The sequence below is a fragment of the Schistocerca gregaria genome, chromosome 8, assembly GCF_023897955.1.
Source record: "Schistocerca gregaria isolate iqSchGreg1 chromosome 8, iqSchGreg1.2, whole genome shotgun sequence".
Lineage (NCBI taxonomy): Eukaryota > Metazoa > Arthropoda > Insecta > Orthoptera > Acrididae > Schistocerca > Schistocerca gregaria.
The window spans coordinates 255,401,137-255,426,350 of NC_064927.1; the positions used below are offsets into that span (position 1 = coordinate 255,401,137).

General features: G+C 37.2%; 1 protein-coding gene across 1 annotated transcript in view; it reads left to right on the plus strand.

The window, feature by feature from the left end:
• The window catches only part of LOC126285431 (cubilin-like), a 1,398,426-nt gene that overhangs the window by 1,315,583 nt on the left and 57,629 nt on the right, over positions 1-25,214 (plus strand). Inside the window, exons 60-64 of the mRNA XM_049984811.1 lie at positions 4,305-4,531; positions 5,706-5,868; positions 12,713-12,924; positions 23,965-24,042; positions 24,938-25,082. Of these exons, the coding sequence (XP_049840768.1) occupies positions 4,305-4,531; positions 5,706-5,868; positions 12,713-12,924; positions 23,965-24,042; positions 24,938-25,082 (825 nt within the window). The remainder of the gene's footprint in view (positions 1-4,304; positions 4,532-5,705; positions 5,869-12,712; positions 12,925-23,964; positions 24,043-24,937; positions 25,083-25,214) is intronic.

A 25,214-nucleotide genomic window follows, 5' to 3' on the forward strand; every position in this document is an offset into this window, starting at 1 on the left:
AATATACACAATCAGCATGTGCCTAGCGGCATCAGACGGAAACATTCCCTACTTTCTAAGTAGCCCTTGTATAATTAATTTCTGTATGTCAGTTACATTTTTTAAAAAAAAGGTCACTTGAAAATTTCACTCCTTATATATACTATCTGTACATTACACTGCTTATGTAAAACAATTTACTCTTCAATATTACACATATCATGTCATATAGCATTAGTTTCTAACCATATTAAAATAATTAGGTCATTTAAAGCATTACACCATTACATAAAAATTCCTCAGTTTTAAACAATATCTTTTGTTTCCAACTAAGATTACTAAGATTAAAATGCTATTCTGAATTTGCCTTACACTTAGAAGTGTTTTGTGATAAAATAGTTTGCCAATGTTGCGTGCAAAATCAATTTGGTTTTTGATAGTTATTACAAGGGAATATACACTGAATAGCCAAAGAAACCGGAACACCTGCCTAAAATGTTGTAGGGCCCACAACTTGAAATTAGCGGAGGTTGAGGCCTGGCGGATAAAGAGAAGAGAGGATATACTGAAGAGCAAGTTCCCATCTCCGGAGTTCTAAGAGGTATAGGGAACTTGCCCTTCAGTATATCCTCTCTTCTCATTATCCGCCAGGCCTCAACGTCCGCTAATTTCAAGTTGTCGCTGCTCATATCTCACCTGTCTCTCAACAACTTCTTTGCCTCTGTGTTTCCGCCTCGACTGACATCTCTGCCCAAACTCTTTGCCTTTACAAATGTCTGCTTGTGTCTGTGTATGTGCAGATGGATATGTGTATGTGTGCGAGTGTATACCCGACCTTTTTTCCCCCTAAGGTAAGTCTTTCCGCTCCCAGGATTGGATTGACTCCTTACCCTCTCCCATAAAACCCACATCCTTTTGTCTTTCCCTCTCCTTCCCTTTTTCCTGATGAAGCAACTATTGGTTTGCGAAAGCTTGAATTTTGTGTGTTTGTTTGTGTGTCTATCGACCTGCCAGTGCTTTTGTTTGGTAAGTCACATCATCTTTGTTTTTAGATATATTTTTTCACTTCATAGTTGTCATTACAAAGAAACTCCTGCATTAGGAGTGCCCAGTAATGAGGAGCACTGTCTTAGTGAGGAAACATATTTCTACAATTTTCCAGTAATTTTGCTTTCTATATATGGAGCTTTGTCCACAAAAACAATTTGTATGATGCAGCCATCAGTGCATTGCATTGTGGAAAACAATGATTTAGGATCATGCCTCCACTGTTTCAATCTCACATTCTCTCCATTGATAGCATCTTGAATTTTCTTTAATGGTTATGAGTTGATATGTTTCCATTATGTTGATCGCTGTTTCCTTTCAGTATTGAAGAATATCATTACTGTCTCATACATTGTGACTTTTGATAAAAAGACAGTGTCAGTCATGTCACCATAATATGTCAGAAATCTACAGCTTTGTATTCATCACTCAGTATTGTGCTACCTATTTTATGCATTTTCAGTTCTTTATGTAGGATTATCTGCACAAATGCCATGGAAATGCCAGTTTTGATGGGTTTAACATCATATTGTTAAGATGCTTGGTTTGGTTTGTGGATGTGCATGCTTTGTTACATTGTGACATGCTGTTCAGTCATCGTTGATCTGTTGCACCAGTGTTCACATGTTGTTCATACCTGTAACATGATTTCTCCATATGTCATTCATTTGACATAAATATCAATGGGTTTTTCAGCTCATGAAAGATGAAAACAAATGACAATATGACACTTATTTTAGATCAGACATTGCCATTTAATATGGAAAACAATGCAGTCTAGCAGTTCCTGCAAGCCTCCTGCATTCTGGTCAGTTCTGCTTCCTTGCTCATGAATAAACATCGAAAGCCCCCAAGTTTTAAGTTCAAGTTTGTATGTCTGTTTGCAACAGCCATCACAAAAATATTAGGTAACTTTAGAACTATAATGCATCCTGCATGTTGTGAATATGTTGTTATTGTGGTCTTTGGTCCAAAGGTCGGCTTGATACAGCTCTCCATGCTACTCTCCTGTGTAAGCCTCTTCATCTCCAAATAACTGCTGCAACCTAGATCCTTCTGAATCTGTTTTGTGTATTTATCTCTTGGTCTCCCTTACGATTTTTACCCTCCACACCGCCCTCCAATACTAAATAGGTGATCCCTTGATGCCTCAGAATGTGTTTTACCAACCAGTCCCTTCTTCTAATCAATTTATGTCACAAATTCCTCTTATCCCCAATTCAGTACAGTACCCCTTCATTAGTTATATGATCTACCCATCTAATCTTCAGCATTCTTCTGTAAGACCACATTTCAAAAGCTTCCATTCCCTTCCTTGTCTAAAGTTTTTATTGCCCATGCTTTAGTTCCATACATGGCTACACTCCATACAAATACTTTCGGAAACGAATTCCTGACACTTAGATCTATACTCGATCTTAACAAATTTCACTTCTTCAGAAACACTTTCCTTGAAATTGCCAGTATGTATTTTATATCCTCTCTCCATGGAGTACCTCAGCTATTTTGCCCCCCAAATAGGAAAATTTGTGTGCTACATTAACTGTTTCGTTTCCTAATCTAATTTCCTCAGGATCACCTGCTTTAATTCAACTATATTCCATTACCCTCGTTTTGCTTTTGTTGATGTTCATCTTATATCCTCCTTTCAAGGCACTGTCCATTCCATTCAACTGCTCTTCCAGGTCCTTCACTGTCTCTGACAGAATTACATGGTCATTCGCAAACCTCAAAGTCAGTCAGAATTATAATATCATTGGCAAACCCAAAAGTTTTTATTTCTTCTCCACGGATTTTAATTCATACTCCAGATTTTTCTTTTGCTTCCTTTACTGCTTGCTTAATACACAGATTTAATAACATCAGAGATAGGCTACAACCTTTTCTCACTCCCTTCTCAACCGCTGCTTCCCTTTTGTGCCCCTTGACTCTTATAATTGCTGTCTGGTTTCTGTACAAATTGTAAATAGCCTTTCACTCCTTGTATTTTATCTCTGCCCCCTTCAGAATTTGAAAGAGATTATTCTAGTCAACATTGTCAAAATATTTCCATAATTCTACAAATGCTATAAACGTAGGCTTGCCTTTCCTTAACATATCTTCTAAGTCACAGGGTCAGTATTGCCTCACATATTCCTAAATTTCTACAGAACTCAAACTGATCTTCACCAATGTCAGGTTCTACCAGTTTTTCCATTCATCTGTAAACAATTCTCATTAGTATTTTGCAACTGTGGGTTATTAAACTGATAGTCTGGTAACATTCACACCTGTCAGGACCTACTTTTTTGGAATTGGAATTATTATGTTCTTCTTGATGTCTCAGGGTATTTCACCTGTCTCATAACAGGTGGAAAAGTTATGTCATGGCTGGCTCTCTTAAGGCTATCAGTGTTGTCTAATCCCAGGATCTTGTTTCAACTTAGGCCTTTCAATATCCTGTCAAATTAATCATGCAGTGTCATATCTCCCAGCTCACCTTCATCTACATCCTCTTACATTTCCATAACATTGCCCTCAAGTACATCTCCCTTGTATAGATCCTCTATATATTCCTTCCACCTTTCTTGTTTCCATTTTTTGCTTAGGACTGGTTCCATCTGAGGTCTTAATATTCATACAAGTAGTTTTCTTTCTCCAAAGATCTCTTCAATTTTCCTGTAAGCATAATCTATCTTACCCTAGTGATATATGCTTCCACATCCTCTCATTTGTGCTGTAACCATTCCAACTTAGCCATTTTGAACATCCTGTCAATCTCATTTTTAAGATGTTTGTATTCCTTTTCGTCTGCTTTATTTACTGCACTTTTATATTTTCTTCTTTCATAAATTAAATTCAGTATCTCTTGTGTTACCCAAAGATTTCTGCTAGCCCTTGTCTGTTTACCTACTTGATTCTTTGCTGCCTTCACTATTTCATCTCTCAAAGCTATCCATTCTTCTTGTAATGTATTGCGTTCTCCTGTTCTTGTCAGCCATACCTTAATGCTCTCTCTGAAACTCTCTACAGACCTACCTCTTTGGAGTTTCTTCAGTTTTAATTACAATTCTTAACCAATAATTTGTTCTCAGAGTCCACATCTGCCACTGGAAATGCCTTACAATTTAAGACTTGGTTCCTAAATCTCTGTCTTTCTACTATATAAACAATATGAGATGTTTCAGTGTCTCTAGGTCTCTTCCACATACAATCTTCTTTCATGATTCTTAAACCAAGTGTTAGTGATGTGTTATGAATGTAGGCAAATTTATTATGTTTCCTTCTTTTTCTTCTAGGTCCTTCCCAAGGGTGTGGAGGTATTATTCATGTATCTGATAGTCCCCAGACAATTCAGTCTGTGGATATTGATCGTGATGGACAATATGAAACTTTCCTTGATTGTCACTGGACAATTCTTGCTAATGTATCAAGTATAATTCATCTGGAGTTTGATTCCTTTAATACTGAAACGTGTCACAGTCCTTTACAGACAGTTGCAGAGTGTAACTGTGACTATCTAGAGGTAAATATTGCACATTTTATTTATTTTCTTATAGTGTTCAATTTATATACAAAATTAAATTTCAGGATTTATTTTCTTTTACTGTTCAATATATATACAAAATCAGCCAATACCTTGCATTTTTCATTGCTTTGTAATCATCTATTCTTAGTGGCCTGTATTGTGATTTCCCAAGGAGAGTTTCTGTACTTGATATCCCTGTTTCTTAGCAATTTTGTTCTAATGTGCAATAACTTTATGACAAAACTGATTTATTTGCCAAAAAATTTGCTGCATTTTAAACATCATTACATTTACAATTATTGTTAATTCATTCATATTGTGTCTTATAATTTTCAGCATAGTGTAGAACAATAAAGAATGTAAAAACAATCAATATATTTAGAAGGGTAAACAGTGATTATAAATCATTTTTTAATGTACACTGTTTTTAATGCTATACTTAGATGGTATTAATGAAGGGTATTTATTTTACTCTGTTTAAGCTGACTAAATAAATACTTATGCTTGTAGACAGTCTGTTGGAAATTCTATAGAATTTTGGAGTAAGCTAAAAGTATTAGTTATCTGCAAATGAAGCCAAGAAGAAATTAAAAAAGAAAAGCTGAGAAAGAGTGTTAAGGAACAAGGGATAGAATTTAGAAAGTGTGGCAGAATGAACTGTAGTTGTCAGCAAGAGTATTTAATACAACCTCAGAGAGTTGAGGAGTAGAAATAAAAAATTGTAGTAGCCTTGCACAAAATAACGAGTCCCTAATGCAGAAATGTATTTTTGTCTTGACCGTTCGATGAGTACACTGACTATAGCTTAGAATTTCTGTGAGGTAAGTGTTTGTGTAAAGGTTTCAGCTGTCAAATTACATCCCCACTACTGTGCAATGGTCATTCATCATGAAATCTCCACACTGCCATTATTCACTTCCCTACTGTGCCAATGCAGAACAATAGGTTAAGTTATTTTTGTTGCATCCTACTTAGTACAGTCAAAGCACTAGTGATATCAGGACCTGGCTAGTACAGTTAAATTTAACTTTTTTCAACAAAATAAAATCATTGCTTTCAATTCTTGACCACAAAATGAAAAGTAAGTTTATAATCCAACACAATCAGACTAATCTGCAATTATTTATGTTATACATTCATACACACACAACAATATTTCAATGGAATACAGGTACGTGATGGTGGCAGCCAGTACGCAGAGATGCTGGGAAAATTCTGTGGCAGTCAAATTCCACAGAAGGTCATCACATCCTCAGACCACATGTGGATACGCTTTGTTTCTGATGGCACCTACAATGCGCCAGGGTTCAGAGCACAAGTTTTTCAGAGAACATGTACGTGTACTTTTATAGTACTTTTATTTACTTAAAACTTCTCAAATGCTTCATAAGTTATTCTGTAATGAACAACTTTCATAGTGATCACCAATTCTATTGAGACTGAAGGAAGCAAAGAAGAGTTGGGGAAGAAAGAGATAAGATCCAAGCTGCATATGCCACATAAGCCACTTTACACATACTGCTGGCTAAAGGCACCCTCCAAACTTCTCCTTGCAACTACAGTCTTCAGCTACACACATCAAAAAAAGTTTTGCATCACCTCGGTTCCAAAAGTTCTGGAACCTGTACAGAAAATTGGAGTAGATATCAACATAAACATCATTTCCACCCTTTTTATTGCTCATGGGAACCTCTAACATCCAGTAGCATGTCCTTGTCCATTGACGCATGCCTGCATTCATTGTGGCATACTATCCACAAGTTCATCAAAGTACATTTGGTGAAGATTGTCCCTCTCCTCAAAGGAGATTCGCTTTATATCCCTCAGAGTGGTTAGTAGGTCATGTCTTCCATAAACAGCCCTTTTCAATCAATCTCAGGCATGTTTGATAGGGTTCATGTCTGGATAACATATTGGCCACTCTACTTGAGTGATGTCATTATTCTGAAGGAAGTCATTCACAAGATGTGTATGATGGGGGCGCGAATTATAGTCCATGAAGGTGAATGCCTTGCCAATATGCTGCCGATATGGTTGCACTATCAGTCGAAGGATGGCATTCACGTATTGTACAGCCGTTACGGTGCCTTCCATGACCACCAGTGGCATATGTTGGCCCTACATAATGCCACCCCAAAACAGTGGGGAACTTCCACATTGCTGCTCTCACTGGACAGTGTGTCTAAGACGTTCGGCCTGACTGGGTTGCCTCTAGATGTGTCTCCTACGATTGTCTGGTTGAAGGTATGTGCGACATTCATCGGTGAAGAGAACGTGATGGCAATACTGAGTGGTCCATTTGGTATGTTGTTGGGCCTACCTGTACTGCACTGCATGGTATTGTGGTTGCAAAGATGGACCTCACCATGGACATCAGGTGTGAAGCTGCTCATCACGCAGCTTAATACGCACACTTTGAGTCATAACACATTGATCTGTGGCTGCTCGAAAAGCATTATTCAACATGGTGGTGTTGCTGTCAGGGTTCCTCCAAGCCATAATCTGAAGGTAGCGGTGATCCACTGCAGTAGTAGTCCTTGGGCGGCCTGAGTCAGGTTTTTCATTGACAGTTCCTGTCTCTCTGTATCTCCTCCATATCCGAACAACATCACTTTGGTTCACTCCGAGATGCCTGAACACTTCCCTTGTTGAGAGCTTTTCCTGGCACAAAGTAGCAATACAGACATGATTGAACCGTGGTATTGACCATCTAGGCATGGTTGAACTACATACAAAATGATCTGTGTACCTCCTTCCTGATGGAGTGACTGGAACTGATCAGCTTTCGGACCCCCTACATCTAATAGGCACTTCTCATGCATGGTTGTTTACATCTTTGGGTGGGCTTAGTGACATCTCTGAACAGTCAAAGGGACTGTGTCTGTGATACAATATCCACAGTCAATGTGAATCTTCAGGAGATCTGGGAAATGGGGTGATGCAAGACTTTTTTTGGTGTTTGTATACCCTTCCATATTGCCTCTGAATATTTTCTAATTTCACCTTCCCAACTTCCATTAAGCTGTTGCTTTGGTCTTTTTGTATCTTTAGAGTCCAGCTAAGATCTTCCTTAGTCCCTCTACTATCTCTTTGCGTGACAACATATCCTGTCCACCTTCATTTCATTTTCATTAGCGTCATAATTACACTTTGTACTCCAGTTTAACTTCTGATCCATTATATGTGTTTTCCTTTATCTTCCAATAATTTCCACTTTTCATCTCTCTATTGCTCAAAGAGCAACCCTCTATGTTTGCCTTAAAATTCCATGTCTTAGTTCCATACATCAACTGGTAAAACATGCAGTTTGTAAAATTTTCGTTGGTAGCTGGCTTTGAAACAACTTTTTAGTTTACTAAAAACACTCTAGTGCATTGAACTCTCTCTTTTTTCCCATCCAAACTTCTCTCATCTATTGGTTCTATGACTTCATTACTACCTTTTAGTATTTTACTTTCAGTGTTTTCTTTGTATATTATTGTAGTCATTTTATAATTTATTTTCAGGCCTACTTTATAGCTTGCTCTATTAAGTGGTTCAATTAGTTGTCGAAATTACCTGCTCTAGAGTTAAAAAGTACAGTACCTTCAGGAAAACAAACGTGGTTTAGTTATGTGCTATTTAACATATATTCCTCCCCATTTTTTCCAGTTCAGAGTTTTGAAAACTTCCTCTATTACTCTCAAGAATGGTTTTGGTTATATGGAATCTTCTTTTTCAGAGTCCTTCTTTAATTCTGTATTTCCCAGTGCACTAATGAAGTCTGATGAAGCCTGTGACATTGATATATCCATTTTTTAGTATATTATTTAGTACATTGACATAGGTTGAATCAGTGTCTTGAGGCTGTTAGTAGAGAATTGTTGAAACTGGCCAAAAGTTTTTCTCGCAATCTATGAACTATGGGGAATGTAATAATTCCTACTCATGGCTCAGTTATAACTTTTTTCAAGACTTGAAAGTGCCCTATTGCACAATAGCCACTTTTAAAACCGGGTAATAGTACTCAGAGGTGGCAGTGACTATGTGTGAACTGCCTTCAGTTTTCTTCTGACTTACAATGTTTGAAACTCAGTGAAGGTTTCCAAGCTCTGTTCAATACAAAACATTTGTACACTTTTAACAAAGTGAGTCAGATTATATTCTTAAAGACACTGGTATGGTTCTTGCTATTAGATTTCTTTTTTTATTATAATTATTTTATTAAATCCTTCATTTATTAACAAGTGGAAATATCTGTTAGTATCATTTGTGTTCAAGAGCACATTGGGGTACATATCACTCCTCTGGGGTGTTGTGGAACACCACACCAGTTTCATATTGTTGTGCTCCATCCCAAATTTTCCATTGTCTTGTTCAGCTTGTTTATGTTGTTGGTTAAAATACAATTTTTTTCTTTGTGGTTTTTAAGCTTTGTGTGGTTTAGGAATGACAAGATTTCTGTGAATACCTTGTACATTATGTAGAGGAGGCTATAGGTTAATAGCATTGAAGGTTGTGTCTGCCTTCCATCTTGTGAAGCAGAACAATTACAGCATTATTATATTTCAGGGAATTGTCTTCTTTGCAGACATTTTGTGAATAATTTTAAGAACTTAACTTTTTTTTCAGCTTAAAAAAATTTCTATTGAACACTACAGCTGCAAGCGCTTATCCTTCCTTCTTACCTTGAATAGCTTTATACACCTTATCAGGCATCATTCGTAGAATGTGACGACTTTCATTACCAACTGATAATTTCTGTTTTATCTGACAAGCTATACAAACAAAGTTCATCCTTAAACGTTTATGGAATTTTCTTTTTGTTCTTCGCTGTACCATCTGGTGATTTAACTAATTAAAAGTGGTGATTATCCCAATTAAGTTCCTGTTTCATTTTCATCATACTCTTATTCTTTTTAATTACTTCTCTTATAAAATGTTCCTTATATCTTCTCACATGCTCTTGAAAACGTTTGTAAATAGTTTTAATTTCCATTCAGGATATCTTAGCATGCCTCTATTATCGTTTGCTATTGCCCATGGCAATCATTTATTGATTGGTACACAGAATTTAAAACAATGAGATGTGGTGTACTGTAAGGTTTGAAACTGGGTCTTCTGTTATTTGTCATATATGTAACTTATCTGCATTTTCAGTTTCAAAAGATGCAATTTTTTTAACTTTTTGCAGATGATGCAAATATAGGAATATAAAAATACCACCAGTTCTCTTACAGAAAGGCAGATAATGAAGTATTAAAAACATTAGCAGATGTTTCAAGGCAAATTGATACTCATTTAATTTTGATAAGCTCCAGTACGTGCAGTTCAGCACTTCTCATATAACTCCACAAGCTATAAAAAATAGATTTCTGTAACAATGGCTGACACAGTACTCCAACTACTTTGGAGTCCAAGTTTGATTCATGTTGAAAGTTTGATCCATTCAAGTAATTGATTAATCTGTCTTTCATAATTGAATCTATAATTCTTGGCAATGATGACTAGGGAAATGGTGCTATAGTTTTGTATACTTTCTGCATTAGCTTTCTAGCAGCAATACAGTCATGGCTGTTTTAAAAATCTGAATAGGTCCCTGCTATGATGACTAATTATGATTGTTAAAGGTGCTCTGCTAAGCCAGAGGTAGCAGTTAAGTGTTAATAAGGTGTGCTTGCTAATGCGAATGCATCCATGTTTTTCTATTCTGGTGAAGGCTTTGGCTGAAAGTTTAATGTCTAATAGTCTTTTCATTGTGCCTGTCTGCAGCATTATGAGCAGGTTGCAAAGCTTCACACATTTTTGCAGCAAGTGGCAGACCATTCTCAATGGGACCCATATCCAGATTATGTTTGTTGACCATTATTGAGTATTTAATGCCAGAAGAGGTAAAAAAAATTGAGGGAGTTTGAACTCACGATGCAAACAGTTTCTCATTAGACCCAAAATATGTGGTATAGATCTGGAAAACCAGCTGTAAAGGAAAGTCAGACTTTTGTTCCTTATTCTCTACTACTTGATGACAGCACAGATGTAGCAGACTATGCACAACAAGCAAGGTTTGTGCAGGGTGCTGATTTGCAACTACAAGTTTTTGACTAGCTATTACATGTGACAACTATGGAGTATACAACCAGAGGTAGCAGTATATTTGACACACTGTATAAATCCAATGAAAACATCTGTTTGCCATGGGACAGACTGTTCTGTGGCTACAGATGGTGCACCATAGGTGGTTGGAGTCTGCAAGGCTTTGTGTCTCATATAAGGAAAACATGTTGACCACATTTGGAATCATAAAGTGTGCAATATGGCATCGTGAAGTTTATGGTACAATTTATGGATTTTGTAATGTGCTGTGGTGTCAATCAGCACCAGTCCAAGGGGTTTTTGCAGGCTTTGGAAGATGTGTATGCTGACATGCCCAATCTTAACGCTGTATCATGGCTTACTATAGTCAGAGTTCTCAACATATTTTTTGCAGTTTGAAAGGAAGTTGCCATATTTCTGGAAATGAAAGGGGAGATGCAGCCAGCACTTGGTGATGACAAATAGGTTTTGGCTTGGCCTGTCTCACTGATATGGGACAGTTAAATAACTTCAATATGTCTGTTGAAGGAAATGATTTATTTATTACCAACATGTACAATAAAACAAATGCACACACAAACAAACTCCATCCATCAGAAAGTAGCTTGTTGCAGGCAACCTAATGGTTTTAAAGTGTCTTTTGTAGGTACACTCATGTCCACAGTCATGTTTCATGGCTTATTGACAGAAAATTATTAAATTTGATCAGTCTTTCGAGCTAAGATTGCAAGACCTCTGTAGTCTACAAAATGGGTTCAAATTATTTAATATTCCATATTTGGTTGTGCCAGATATTGTGCCTTTTGATATGCAATTAGAACTAACTGATTTCCAAAACTGCATTTTGCTTTATGACAGATATTATGATGTAACAAATTTATTATTATGGCATTTTGATGTTCATGTGTAAGTGTTTCCAAAACTACACAGGAATATTTTTGACATTAAATCTAATGTGGGTCAACATATTGCTGTGAACAGCTGCTTCCCGTAATGAAGAGGATGAAAACTGGGGAAAGGTCACAGTTTAATGATCCATCACAGAAGAGCATTCTGTGTTTTATGGCAGCAAGGGGTCACCACCATATATTTTGTCACTTGTTAAAGAAAATCTAAGTCTTGTTTCAAAAATATTTGTATTTTTCACTTTGATTGAATACTTCTGTTAATCACATCCTGTTGCAATGTATTTGCTAGGTCAAGGTTTCCCCAGTATCTGATAATGTTATGTGCACAGTATTAAGTATGCACATGCAACCTGTTTGTCCATCCCTGCTTGCATACAACTGTCTCTGTTAAAGAACACTCATAAGCATTTTGCCCAACCTTGCTCAATAGTAAAGTGCTAGACTACAAATCCAAAGCTCTTAGATTTGATCCCCATCAATACTAGGATCTTTATCTGTAACATAATACTTCTGTCACCTGTGGCAATGTTTCTTGATGTGGAAAATGCCGAATTACACCATGGTTGGCAATCCATTTTAAACTGTGTCCCCCAAATCTGGCCACGTGAGACAGTTCATAGGCCAGAGGAGGGCAATGGCATATCAACTCCAACAAGATCATATCCACTAAAGCCCTGCGGTATTCAAAAACATCGTCAGATTGATGACATCTCTACTTTACTTTGTCTACATGTGCCCACAGCTGCCCACTTTCCTTCAGGCAGGTGCTCATGTTGGAACAGCCTGAAATGAAGGATCTTTCCACATATTTAAGTGTGTTAAAGTACAACACATTCTTTCACCACATGAAGGTATGTAGAATGTTGAAAACTTTAACATATATTTTCCAGTAGCTAATACTTCTGAAATGGTTCTTTCACTCTACTACTGTATCAATGCCTAAATAACAACATGTGTGTGGATCAACTGCATGGTAGTATAATACAATGTTTGAACTTGGTCATCTGTCTTCATGTATGCACTTTCGTTTTTGATTTGATAAAAGTACTGCCAAAAATTTATTTTTGTCTGCTTTTATAAAGGAATATCTGATTGTAAATATAGTTATGTTTTAGTGAATGTTAAATGTGGTGCATCATATGTGATTATGTTTACAGTTCCTGTCTTAATCATGTGCCAGTACATGTTTTTGCAACAGCTCCATGTGGTCCTCCACTTCTGAATGTTGGAAATACACCACAAGAATTGAAATCTCCTGGGTACCCAGGAAATTATCCAGCAGATATTCGTTGCCGATGGCTGTTAAGTGGCCCTCGTTATTTATCTATTGATATTCACATAGCAGATCTCCAGATCAGTGGTGGTGGGCAGAACTGTGAAAAAGCAAGACTGAGTGTGAATGATAGACGGGTATGTCTTTTGATTTGGTATCTCCACATCAAATAATTATTAATGGGACTAAGCTAAATTATGTTCATTATGACTCAATGCCTTTACTATTCATTGAGTTATTACCTTTAATCCTAAATTATTTATAACATTGTTGCTGATGAGCCATAAAATCCTATTGTCACTTTTTCCTACCAACTGGAATTATCAATCTCAATGTATATTCTCACTACTTGCTCCATTTTTCACCGACTACATTCATTAACTATTGCTTGATATCTTCCCATACCTATTGGTTGATATCTTCCATCTGTCTGTCTTGTTACATCTGTATTCTTTCTCAAATTTATTTACTGATTTCCTTCACACAGTGGCTTTTCATTGTTTAAAAATAGTATTGCACATGTATAAAAACACTAACATTTAACATATTTTAGTTATATATGGTAATTATAAGTGTTTTTCACTAATAGATTGATTTGATTATGGGTACTACAATTATGCCTCGTTTCTTAAAACATTAGTGATCACAGTCTGTAACACAATTCATCCAGTTGTATGTGAGATCGAGAAACAAATGTTATCATACTTCTCCTAGGTGTTCTTCTCTTTATGTACCTGCCTGTGTTAGGACTCCTATAAAATCAGTCGATACAGTGACAATGGCAATTACTGGTATAGTGCATTTTATTGATGACTGTTGTTTGCATTAGGTCTCATATAACATTGCTGCCTTAATTTTAAAGGATGGCCTATGTACAGTATGCTATACAAATATTGGTGAAAGACTTTTATTATCCTACAATGGAATATCCAGTTGCTTTTATTATCCTGTGGTTTAGATAGCCTTGTTCTCTCTTACCAGGAGCATTGAAGAAGTTCTAAATCTTCGCAACTATAAATGTGGAATATGGTAACATGCAAACAACACATACATTTTGCAACAATGAGGCACACTCACTATGAGGTAAGGTGGTTTATGAGATGACTCAAAAGCTTTATTGGCAGTTAGTCTGGTTCCTGAGAAATACCTCTCCGTAGATCTTCAAACATCCATAGTCGCCACTATTGGATTGCATGTCATCTTCACATTGTGCCTCACATTAGTTTTATAGATTTCTGATCCAGATATCTCATTGGCCAATAATTGTATTGGATACATGCTTGAAAAGGCAGTCAAAATCATGTAGTTGATCATTTTCATCCATGAAGAGGTATAGTATAGTGTCTTGAGAATTTTGATGCAAAGTCTAGAGACCCTCGGCTTTCCACCGTCTCGAACACCCAATATTTTACATACGAGAATGAGAAATGGGAGAGTGTCTAACTAACGCCAGTTTTCTGTGTGTCAAAAGAATACAGGAATAGTGTCGGTTGATTGGCATGGGCAACTGATTGCCTAGCTCATCACAGAAGCTACGTGACCAGCACGAGGAGCAAGCGCACCTTACTCCATGATGGTGCTATGGCAGTCATTATTGTGAACAGTTGAATTGTGTAAAAGAAAAGAAAAGACATTTTTTACTTATTTACTTACTTACTGACTCTCTAGAGTTGTGGATGGAGGACTTGAGAGGAGCTTGAGATATTTTTGGAACTGTATTTATTGTGAAAGTACATAATAGTTTCTGGTGGACTGCTAGTCATTGGGCTTACAAAGTATGATTCATTTATGTGAAAACTGTTACGTGGTGTTCAGCTTGTGGAAGTAAAATATATTACGATTGATTTAAAAGTATATAGAGTGTGCGCAATCATTTCAAGAGTAGAGAAAATTCCTCCAAACAGCGTCATATCTTCGGAGAAGTTGGGCAGATCATCGCAGCTGACTATCCTTAAAAGATGATCGGTAAAGCACCTCTAAGTAGGGGACGTGTGATTCTTGCACACTAGCACCAAATTGCTTCCTGTAGTTACCAAAAGCTGCCAGAATACACCACTTGAATCTCTGAAAACTCACACTTGCTGTACTCGTACCTGTATTTTTGGGATTTAACTTTATGTAGTGAACAAGAAAGATGTGGAACTGTGTGTTCTCCTCTTATGAAATGCCTCCCAAAACCAGAATCTCCACCAAAGTGATCTCTCTCTGTCACAGTACTGTGATTATCCTGATCATCACTTTCCATAAGAATTATCTTTCAGACTAATGCCAGACTCACCTGTAGATATATTCATCCTTGGTTCACTTTCAGGTGTAGCTGAATGCACAATAAATATGCAAGTCTGCAGTACTGTGCATAGAACATAAAGTGATTGGTGTCTTGAATACCTGCCTCATGGCATCCAAGTATTCTACTCTACAAAGCAGGGTCTCACTGGTCTCTCTGTTGCATTACTTCATGAACATTGCCAAAAGACTATACCCTGATGGCAATTAAATTATAAATGTCACTGAAGCATATGATGTCAATGTAAAGCATTTTTTCTGTGTTTCAAGTGTGGAGTATTCATTTCCCAGACAGATACCACAATTCTACAATTTGTGTTACATCCTCATTGGTATACATAGTGATGTCTCATATTTTCTCATGATTATATTTCGCTGTTTGATAGTAAAGTAGCCAACATTTTACTTACAGCAATAATTTCTTACTTTGGTTATAGTCTTTACATGACTGTAAAGAAGTTTAGGTAATTGTGGCTGATAAACAAAGACTATCAGCTGCAATTGTCATTTGGAGTCAGGTCATTCCATCAGTGGAGTAACATCAGTGACTTGTAGTTATACTTAGGTACTTTTCACTGGATCAGATTCACAGTAAATGTTATAGTGAGAATTATGTGAACAGAAAAAACATAGAACACTCATATAAAGGTAAATAAAAGTTTATATACCTGCACGGCACTCATGTACAGGTCTTTTAAGGAACTAATTATCTGTATTCAAGAATAACTCTATGCTATGGAAGGAGTTGTTAAGGAGAAGCCTCTCCCAATATTCATTTGAAAAGTCTTCTGCCATTCACTAGATATTTTATTTCCATGGACAGATTTTGAAAGAGTACTGTACCAGTGTGTTTCACCCCTTTCTAGACTGATTAAAGGGTAATGAATATTGTTTTTACTTCTAGTGCTGTACTTGTGAATATCTCTGTTACTATCAAATTTAGATGCATTGTAGATCTCCAGTTTCATAAGTGAATAATAGTGGTTAATAACCCCAGCTGCTTAACAAGACACCAGCATGAGGTACGTGTGTGAACTCCATATATAATTCTAATACTTTTCTTTTGTCCAATGAACACTTTTTTCCTAAGCAAGGAGTTATCCCAGAATATTATTCCATAGGATTCTAGCGAATGAAACACATAAATTTACTGGCTTCAATATCTCAAAGTTGGAAATTATTCTTATGGAAATAATAGCTGAATCTAAATATTTTAGCAGATATGCTATATGTCTCCTTCCAGTTTATGTGTTCACCAATATGCACACCTAAGAACTTACAATTTTCTACCCTGTTTATAATTTCTTGTTTGTATATCAGGTTAACAGGAGGGAACAGCACAACACAAATTTTAAAACTAGCTCATTTGTGTAAAACCATTCAGTAACTTTACAAAAACATAATTTACTATTTTATCTGTTGCTGCTTCTTTGCTCAGCTTCAAAACAATGCTTGTATCATCTGCAAACAGGACTAATCCTGCTTCCTGATTCAAATAAAATGACAGATTATTAACATAAAGCAAGAACAATAGTGGGCCAATTATCGAACCCTTGGGGACTCCTTTCATAATTTCTCCTCATAAAGATGTGTGGCAGCCCTCTTTGTATTACTCAAAACAGCCCAGGGTAACTTTCTGCAAGGTTTTTTTCTAAATGCGGACTATATCAGATATTTACTGTAGTATATATTCCATGAGACCTTAACATCTCTAATAGAATATTATGGCTGTCACAGTGAGATGCCTTCAATAAGCCACAGAAGATTCTAATTGGTGGCATTTTATCATTTATAGATTTTATTGTGTTTAGTGAATGTATAAGTAGTAGAAGGGCCCTTTTGAAATCCAAACTATGATTGGCTTAGTATCCCATTATTCACATAATGTGTAGGCTTTCATGGCCGGTATCTTCATTACTTAAAACTTCCGGGCTGAGAGGCCATGGTCATCTGTAAAACTTCTTCCTGACGTTTTGTTGCCAACTGTGGGTAATCATGAAATAACATTTAGTGAGATGAGCGTGCTACCCAGGACATCACATTATAATGCACGTATGTATAAGGAAACTATAGAGATTCAGAAACACCACAATAATTTTAATAGAAAGGTGGACCAGAGTTAGACAAGATATGGCGGTTAACTTTGCACCAACGATGTGACAATTGAGTACATTTAATAGAGAATAATTATGTTTGTCAGAGATAGACTTACAGTTGGCCCCATGTGATTTATGGTGGTTCCCTCTATGTGCTCTATATAAACGGGACCTCCATGATCTGGCAGGCAGTCGTTGACTCACCTCAGAAGATGTTGTGTGCAGTTGGCAATGAAATGTCAGGAAGAAGATGTTTTTATCCTATTTATTATTTGGGTGAGTGACAATTCTGGCTTACATTACCTCCTCCTTAAAAGATTTTAGAAAATGATGTAAGGAATAATAGTAGGCAATAGTTATTGACATCTGTGAAATCACTTTTTCTTTATTTACAGAGAGGCCCAACAGTGGTGTATGTCAGTTTTTCTAGGAAGACACTCAGTTAATGATGTATTACATTATTGACTGAGAACAGTACTTATTATAGAGCCACATATTTTAGAAGAGGATGTGAATTAATTTTTAATTTGCTAAATGCCATCTGTACTGCTTTTTCAGTCTACTGTTTTGCTTTTTCTTCTAAACTATTTGCAAATAGTTTCTCACCTATGTTTAAAAAGTAATTACTAAAAAATTCTGCTCGGATGAACTTTTATGACAGTGCTTTAATTCTCTTTAACAGAAATAATGTCATCATCTATTGCTTCTTTCTATGTCTCACTTTTAATAATAATCCTTGCTGATTTTGCTGTATTATCTGACTTGCCAGTTTCAGACAAGATGTGCACAACTCATAGATCTGTTTTTCGTAATGTACTACAGTGCCCAGTACTGTTTATAATGAGGAAGTATTTCTGGATTATTACTTGTTCTATTTATTTGGACAAGTCTTTTTTTCACTGTGAAGAGACTTTGATATCTTTAGTGGTCTGAGGTTTCTTTCAAATGGCTCAAACGGTTCTGAGCACTATGCAACTTAACTTCTGAGGTCATCAGTCACCTAAAACTTAGAACTAATTAAACCTAACTAACCTAAGGACGTCACACACATCCATGCCCGAGGCAGGATTCGAACCTGCGACCGTAGCAGTCGCTCGGTTCCAGACTGTAGCGCCTAGTACCGCATGGCCACTCCAGCCGGCTGAGGTTCCTTTAATGACATGTCTTTTGTACATGTATTTATACTTTCTGCAAAACAATTTTAGCTCACAAAGGAACATGTCAAATTTAAAGTTAGCATTAGGCTTGTTGTAGACTTCACCTAAATCATATATCTTAAGCTGCCTTTAAAATGTTCAGTAGTTTTGTCATTAACCAGGTTCACTGTTTTCGTAGAGTATCTCCAAACTGTTGAAGGAGTTATGTTACATAATGTGACTAACAGTGCATTGTGATCTGATAATCCATTTACCACCAGATAGGTATGTGTCTCTTTAACATCTGTTACTACTGTCTAGATCAAAGTGGGTAGGGAGATTTCTGACCATTATCAAATTATAAGTGGCTAAAAGCATATCTAGACCACTTTACTCTCAGATTCCTTCACAAAATTTACAATAAAATCATCACAAATTAATTATCCCTTCTTTTTGTCTGACAGAGAGCACAATAGTTCAGCAAAATTTTTGATAAAAATTTCCCAATTACTCACTGGAGACCTGTATTCTGTAAAAATCATAATAGTAACTTGCACTTGGCTCTGTATCCTAATCTACACAGAATTTTCTTATTTCGACATTTATAAAACGAAAACCTGTCTTCCTGTACTCCAGTCATCTGGCTTACCCTGTTCTGACAGGCCAACTGCCTGGTATTGACATGATGGTTGCCTTCCACACTGTCAATCACATGTTCCTCAAAGTCTGGTGTCTGAACATTTTGAGTATGTCTTTCATGATTTCCTGCTTCCTGAAATGACGTTGTCTCAGAGAAATGGCAAAACACTGTTGCAAAAATTGAATATAGTAGTTGTCAGCAGGTATAGGTCTCTTGATACAACCTTGCTGCCCACTCCCTGTTGCCATTTTCCTTTCCATAAGTAAACACAATGGAAGCCAACTCTCGATTTGAATATGGAACCATTGTGTACAATGCTGTACCACATTCACTACAAGATGAGTCAGCAAGAGAAGTGGAACAGTACTACTCTCAAGCAGAAAACCATGCATACTGTAACTGTGGCTGTGTGGTACAGTGCATATTAGACCACAGTCTCTGTAACAAGTATGTTTAAATGAAAGGTCTCTAGCATGGAAACCATGCATTTCCAGACTTAAGTTCAGTAGATCTTATTTGTTCCATATCATCTCATAGATCAATCCCTATACTTTACACATGGTCGAAAAAATCACCCTGTATAAGAATGACAATACGAGAATGACTACGATGCTCCACATCATAAAATTATAGCCATATGGTATGCAGTGTAATGAGTGCTTAGAGTTTTTTTTGCTGTTCTTGTATTTATATTCAAGTATATTTGACTTAGGTATGAGATAAAATGTTTATTCTCATGCAACACAAACTGATTCTATATATGATGACACACATTTTGTCAATATAGATCTACATCTGAAAGTGGGCATGTAGTGAAGCTTGCTGTCAATATAAAATAGAGGTACGACTTATTCCAATTAATTAAACAGCATGTGGTGGGCAAAATAGTTTCTACTTATATGCAGAAATCAGCAGCAGCAGAACACACACACACACACACACACACACACCCAGGCTTAACTTAAGCAAGCTTCCATATCCCCTTCTCATGGCAGAAGAGTTGAACAGGAAGGAAGAGGGGTGAAGGAGAAGGACTGGAGAGGTTTAGAAAAATGGTTACATTCAGCAGGTTGGGTTATCCCAATTGAAACCTAGGTAAATCTAGGTAACTCCGCAACTGAGGCTGTTAATTTTGAATTTAAAATGGTTACAGTCTGGATAAGGCACCCGGAACCCCATGTCAGGGGAGACTTACCAGCTGGGATGAGAAAGAAAGACTGCTTGTTGGGGACAGCACTGGACGAGATTTGAAAATCTCAGAGCTTAAAGGTGGGAGATAGGGTAATACACAAGACAGAGATTACTGCAGAAGGATCATACATAAGTTAATAAGAATGAAAAGCTATGTTTATTGTATATAACAAAGGTGGGAGGGGGAACGGTGAAATATAGACAGGTCATAAAATGAAAGTGAAGAAAGGTAAAATGGAATGATGAAAGGACTAGTTACTGTGAAGAAATACTGAGACAGAAGGAATTAACATAAATAAAGGCTAAGTTGGTGGCAATAACCAAGGGTATGTTGTGGTGCTAGTTTCCACATGTAGAGTTCTGAGAAATTGGTATCTGGGGGAAGAATCCATATGGTGTATGTGGTGAAACAGGCACCGAGGTCAGGGCTGTCATGTTACAGATCATTCTCTGAAACAGGGTACTGTGTGTTGCTAGTGTACACCGACTGCCTATGCCCATTCATCCTAATTGATAACTGTGTAGTAGTCATGCTTATGTAAAAGGCCAAACAGTGTTCACATAACAGCTGGTATATGACTTGTTGTTTCCAGGGTGGCTCTCCCTTTGATAATGTATGTTTTGCCAGTTACAGGGCTTTGATAGGTGGTGGTAAAAAGGTGCATAGGGCAGATCTTGCAGTGGGGGCATTCACAGGGTTAGGAGCTACAGGGTAGGGCAATGGGTGCAGAAGGAGCGTAGGTGAGATGGACAAAATCTCAGACAGTATGGATCTCATTTCAGGGCCTGAGTTTTGGAATTCATGGCCTTGCTGAAGTAGCTGTTTAAAACATTTGAGACCAGAATAATACTGAGTGACAAGTGGTGTTCTTCAGTTTCATTCTTCATTGCCATATAATTTCGTCAATATATATATTAAAAATCAGTGCAGAGAGGCTGCAACCTTGTTAAACTCCTAAATTAATAATCTTTGTGTGGCTGCAACTGCTTGATGGAAAGCCTAATGCATGACAGAAGAAGAGAAAGAAGAAGACAAGTGCTGTGCTCCGAACTTGTTTTTTGGAGGGATCTGCAGTAACAGAATTGGATGTGATGGCCAGAGGAATCTGATTTGAACTAGGCTGGTGGGGTAATTACATCCAGTGATGGCTGAGGTGAGAATAGTTGTGTATTGCTGTAAAGAGTCTGCATATGAACAAACACATTTGCCTCAAATGCCGAGGCTGTATGGGAGAGAAAGTCTGACATGGAAAGGATGACAAGTGTAAAAATGTAAGTACTGCTGTTTATTAGTAGGTTTAATGTGGACAGCATTGTGTAGTTGACCTTCAGTGAGGATGAGGTCAATATCAAGGAAAGTGGCATGGGATTTGGAATAGGACCATCTGAAATGTAATTGGGAGAAAGTATTTGAAGATTCCAGGAATTTTAACAGGTCTGCCCCACCATGAGTCCATATGGCAAAGATGTCATTAATGTATCTAAACCAAACCAGGGGCTGAAGGCTGGTGGATTGCAGAAAAGCCCCATCCAAGCAACCCATGAAAAGGTTGGCATAGAAGGAGCCAAACTGGTTCCTGTGGCCATACCAGTGATCTGTGTGTGTGTCTGCCCCTCAAAGATGAACTAATTACCGGTAAGTATAAAATTGATTAAGGTGAGCAAGATGGTTGTCATAGGTTTGGAATCAGGTTGGCACTGACTGAGGAAATGTTCAGCAGCATACAGACTATGTGCATGGGTGGTGGTGGTATAGGGGGAGATGGCATCAATGGTGACAAGCAAGGTGTGTGGTAGGAGTGGGATGGGCACAGATTTCAGACAATCTGGGAAATGGTTGGTATCTTTAATATAGGAGGAAAGTAAATTTGAGTGTGGGTTGCAGGTGATGGTCAACTATGGCAGATATACATTTGGCGGGTTCTTTGAAGCCAACAACTATAGGATGGCCAGGATGATTGGGTTTGTGGATCTTAGGAAGAAGGTAAAAGGTGAGGCTTCATGGTTTCTGTGGGGAAAACATTTCATGAAATGAGATCCATTCTGTCTGAGATTTTGTCCACCACTCTTAGAATAGCTTTTTGTCACCCTCCCAATCTCTGCAATATCCTTATCAGACCCTATGCTCCTTCTGAACCAATCTCCCTATCCTATGGCTCCCACCCCTGTGACCATCCCTGCTGCATGGCTTGCACTGTGGACCCTCCTACCACCATCTGTACCAGCCTCATAACTGGCAAAACATATACTATCATAGGGAGAGCCACCTGTGAAATGAAACATGTCATATACCAGCTGTTATGTAAACACTGTTCGGCCTATTACATCAGCATGACTACCATCCAGTTATCAGTTAGGATGAAGGGGCATAAGCAGAGGGTGTACATCTGCAACACACAGTATCCTGTTGCAGAGAATGCTCTACAACTTGACAGTCATGACCATGGTGCCTATTTCACAACAAGTACCATCTGGATTCTTCCTCCAGACACAAATTTCTCAGAACACTGCAGGTCGGAACTAGCACTTCAGCATGTCCTTGGTTCTTGCCACCCACGTGTTCTTAATTTACATTAACTACTTCCACCTCAGCATCTCTTTATAGTAACTGCATCTTTCTTTACTCCATTTTAGTTTTTTAATTCTTTCATTTTTTGACATGTCTATTTTTCATTGTCCTCCTCCCGTCTCTGTCACATACAATGCACTTAACTTTTCACTCTTATTAGTTCATACACAGTGTTTTAGCAATAATCTCTGTCTAGTATCTGCCATCTTTAAGCTCTCAGACATGCAAAATGCAGGATGGAATGTAACAATATCAGAGAAGGAAAGTTGCTACTCACCATATAGCAGAGATGCTGAGTCATGATAGACACAATAAAAAGATTCACACAGTGCAGTGTGGCTCAGCTCTCTGAGACTGCAGACTTGTGTGCAAGTTGCATTTATGTGAGTGTGTGTTGTGTATGTGTGTGTGTGTGTGTGTGTGTGTGTGTGTGTGTGTGTGTGTGCATGTGTGTATGTGTGTCTCCTGCCAACAAAAGCCTTAATGGCTGAAAGCTTTAATTGTGTGAATCTTTTTATTGCGTCTATCACGACTCAGCATCTCTGCTACATGGTGAGTAGCTACTTTCCTTCTCTGGTATTGTTATCTTTAAGCTCTGAGCTTTTCAAATCTAATCTGGTGTAGTCCCTAACAATCAGTCTTCTCTTCTCATCCTGTCCATTAATCCTCCCCTGACTCGGTGTTCTGCGTGGCTTTTCTGAACTGTACCCCTTTTGCTAAACCTCTCCAGTCCTTCTCCTTTACCCCTCTACTTTCCACTTCAACTCTTCTGTCAGAAGAAGGAGCCACTGGCTCTAAAAGCTTGCATAAGTTAAACCTTTTTGTGCAGTGCATTCTCCTGCCTCCACTTGGTGAGTGGTTTTCTTTATCTATTGAATTACATTATATTGTCAAGAACTGATTATTTTCATTCTTATATTTATATACATTGCATTTGAAATATTTTTCTGTATTCATCTTATTGAAGCATAGCATTTTTATTCAGTTGATTACTTTTTTGACAAAACGAAAAGTTGTTCCTACAGTTAGCCTCATTCTCTGGGAGAAAAAGTTTCTTCCTCCAGTTTTATTAAGTTACTCTAAATTTAGAGTGGAGGCAGATAAGTATTGGTTCCCAACACCAACTTACATCTCCAAGAACATAACTTTCATGTGACTTTCATTTTGCAAAATATAACAAGTCACAACACTTTAGTGTGCTCTGCTCAACTATGGAGTTCCAATTCTGTATTTCTTCTAAATTTGTTTATTTTTTTCAGAATGCAGATTATATCAGAGAAGGCCTTGGTGAGATGATGGTATACAGTGGTAAACAAAGAAAGGGCAATGTTTATGGTGTAAGTAATCAATTCAAAAACATTTACATAATTTCAAACATATTTAGCACAGGAAAGTGCAGTTGTTTCTAAGAATCAAATGACTGGTTTAGAAAAAGATAACCGTAATACATCAAAGTAGGAAAGTGTGATTTTTATGCTCAGTAATAGAGTCACTTAAAATGTTATTAGAGCACATACAGCAGCAGAGTGATTCATGAATTTGTATATAAGGTCCAAACAATTATTCAAATGTGTTCAGTTAGATATGTACATGTGTATGGCCCAGGGTTTGGGGGGGGGGGGGGGGGGGGAGTACTTGTATACTGGATATATTATTTTCTTTGTTCCATAGGGAAAAAAGAGTCATGAAAGTGTAACATGTTGTTACTTTCTGTTTCTCTTGTCTCCTGCTCAGCATCATTTCTGTCTGATACGTAGTGACATATAGTTGTATACTGCATTCTGAATTTTTGTTTGGTTTCATTGGATTGAAGGGATTTTAGCATCTGCATACAGGGATTCTATTTCTATTTGTTTCTATTCAGTTACTTTGTGTTAAAAGATGATATTTGAAACACAGAACAAAATGCTCTAATGCACCATAGTGTAACAGTGTTCAACTGCTTATGGCTGTGAATATCCCCATTCAAGTAAAATACTTTCTTATATGGCTTACTAGTGAACTGCTAATGACTTGACTACCATAATGTAACAACATCAATTGCAATCATATATAATTTGTTTATCAAATTCATGTATTCTTTTTAAGCATGCTTTCTTCAAAGCATTAGTGTAAATCACTATGGAATTTCATGTGCATATTCTATGTTAAAAGTAACTTTTTTCCTGGTGTTAAATGATCCAGAGTGATTTGTACTGTTATATAAATCATTGTAGATTTACATTTTTACAGTTTAAGGCTGATCCTATGGCTTCTGCAAAATTCTGTGGAAATGTTCAGCCCATGGATTTTTATTCAGGCACTGGTGATGTTGAAATAACCTTCATAGCAACTTCTGATGTTGCTCGTGGTTTTAAACTCACATATTCCTCAACAGGTATGTCTATAAAGCTGCATAATGTAACTAAGAATTTGCATGTTATACTGCACAGGTTATTAATAATTTTCTGTTAAAGAATTACTGTCAAAAATTCTTGGGAAAAGTTTGTAATTTATCTAGTTCATTTTT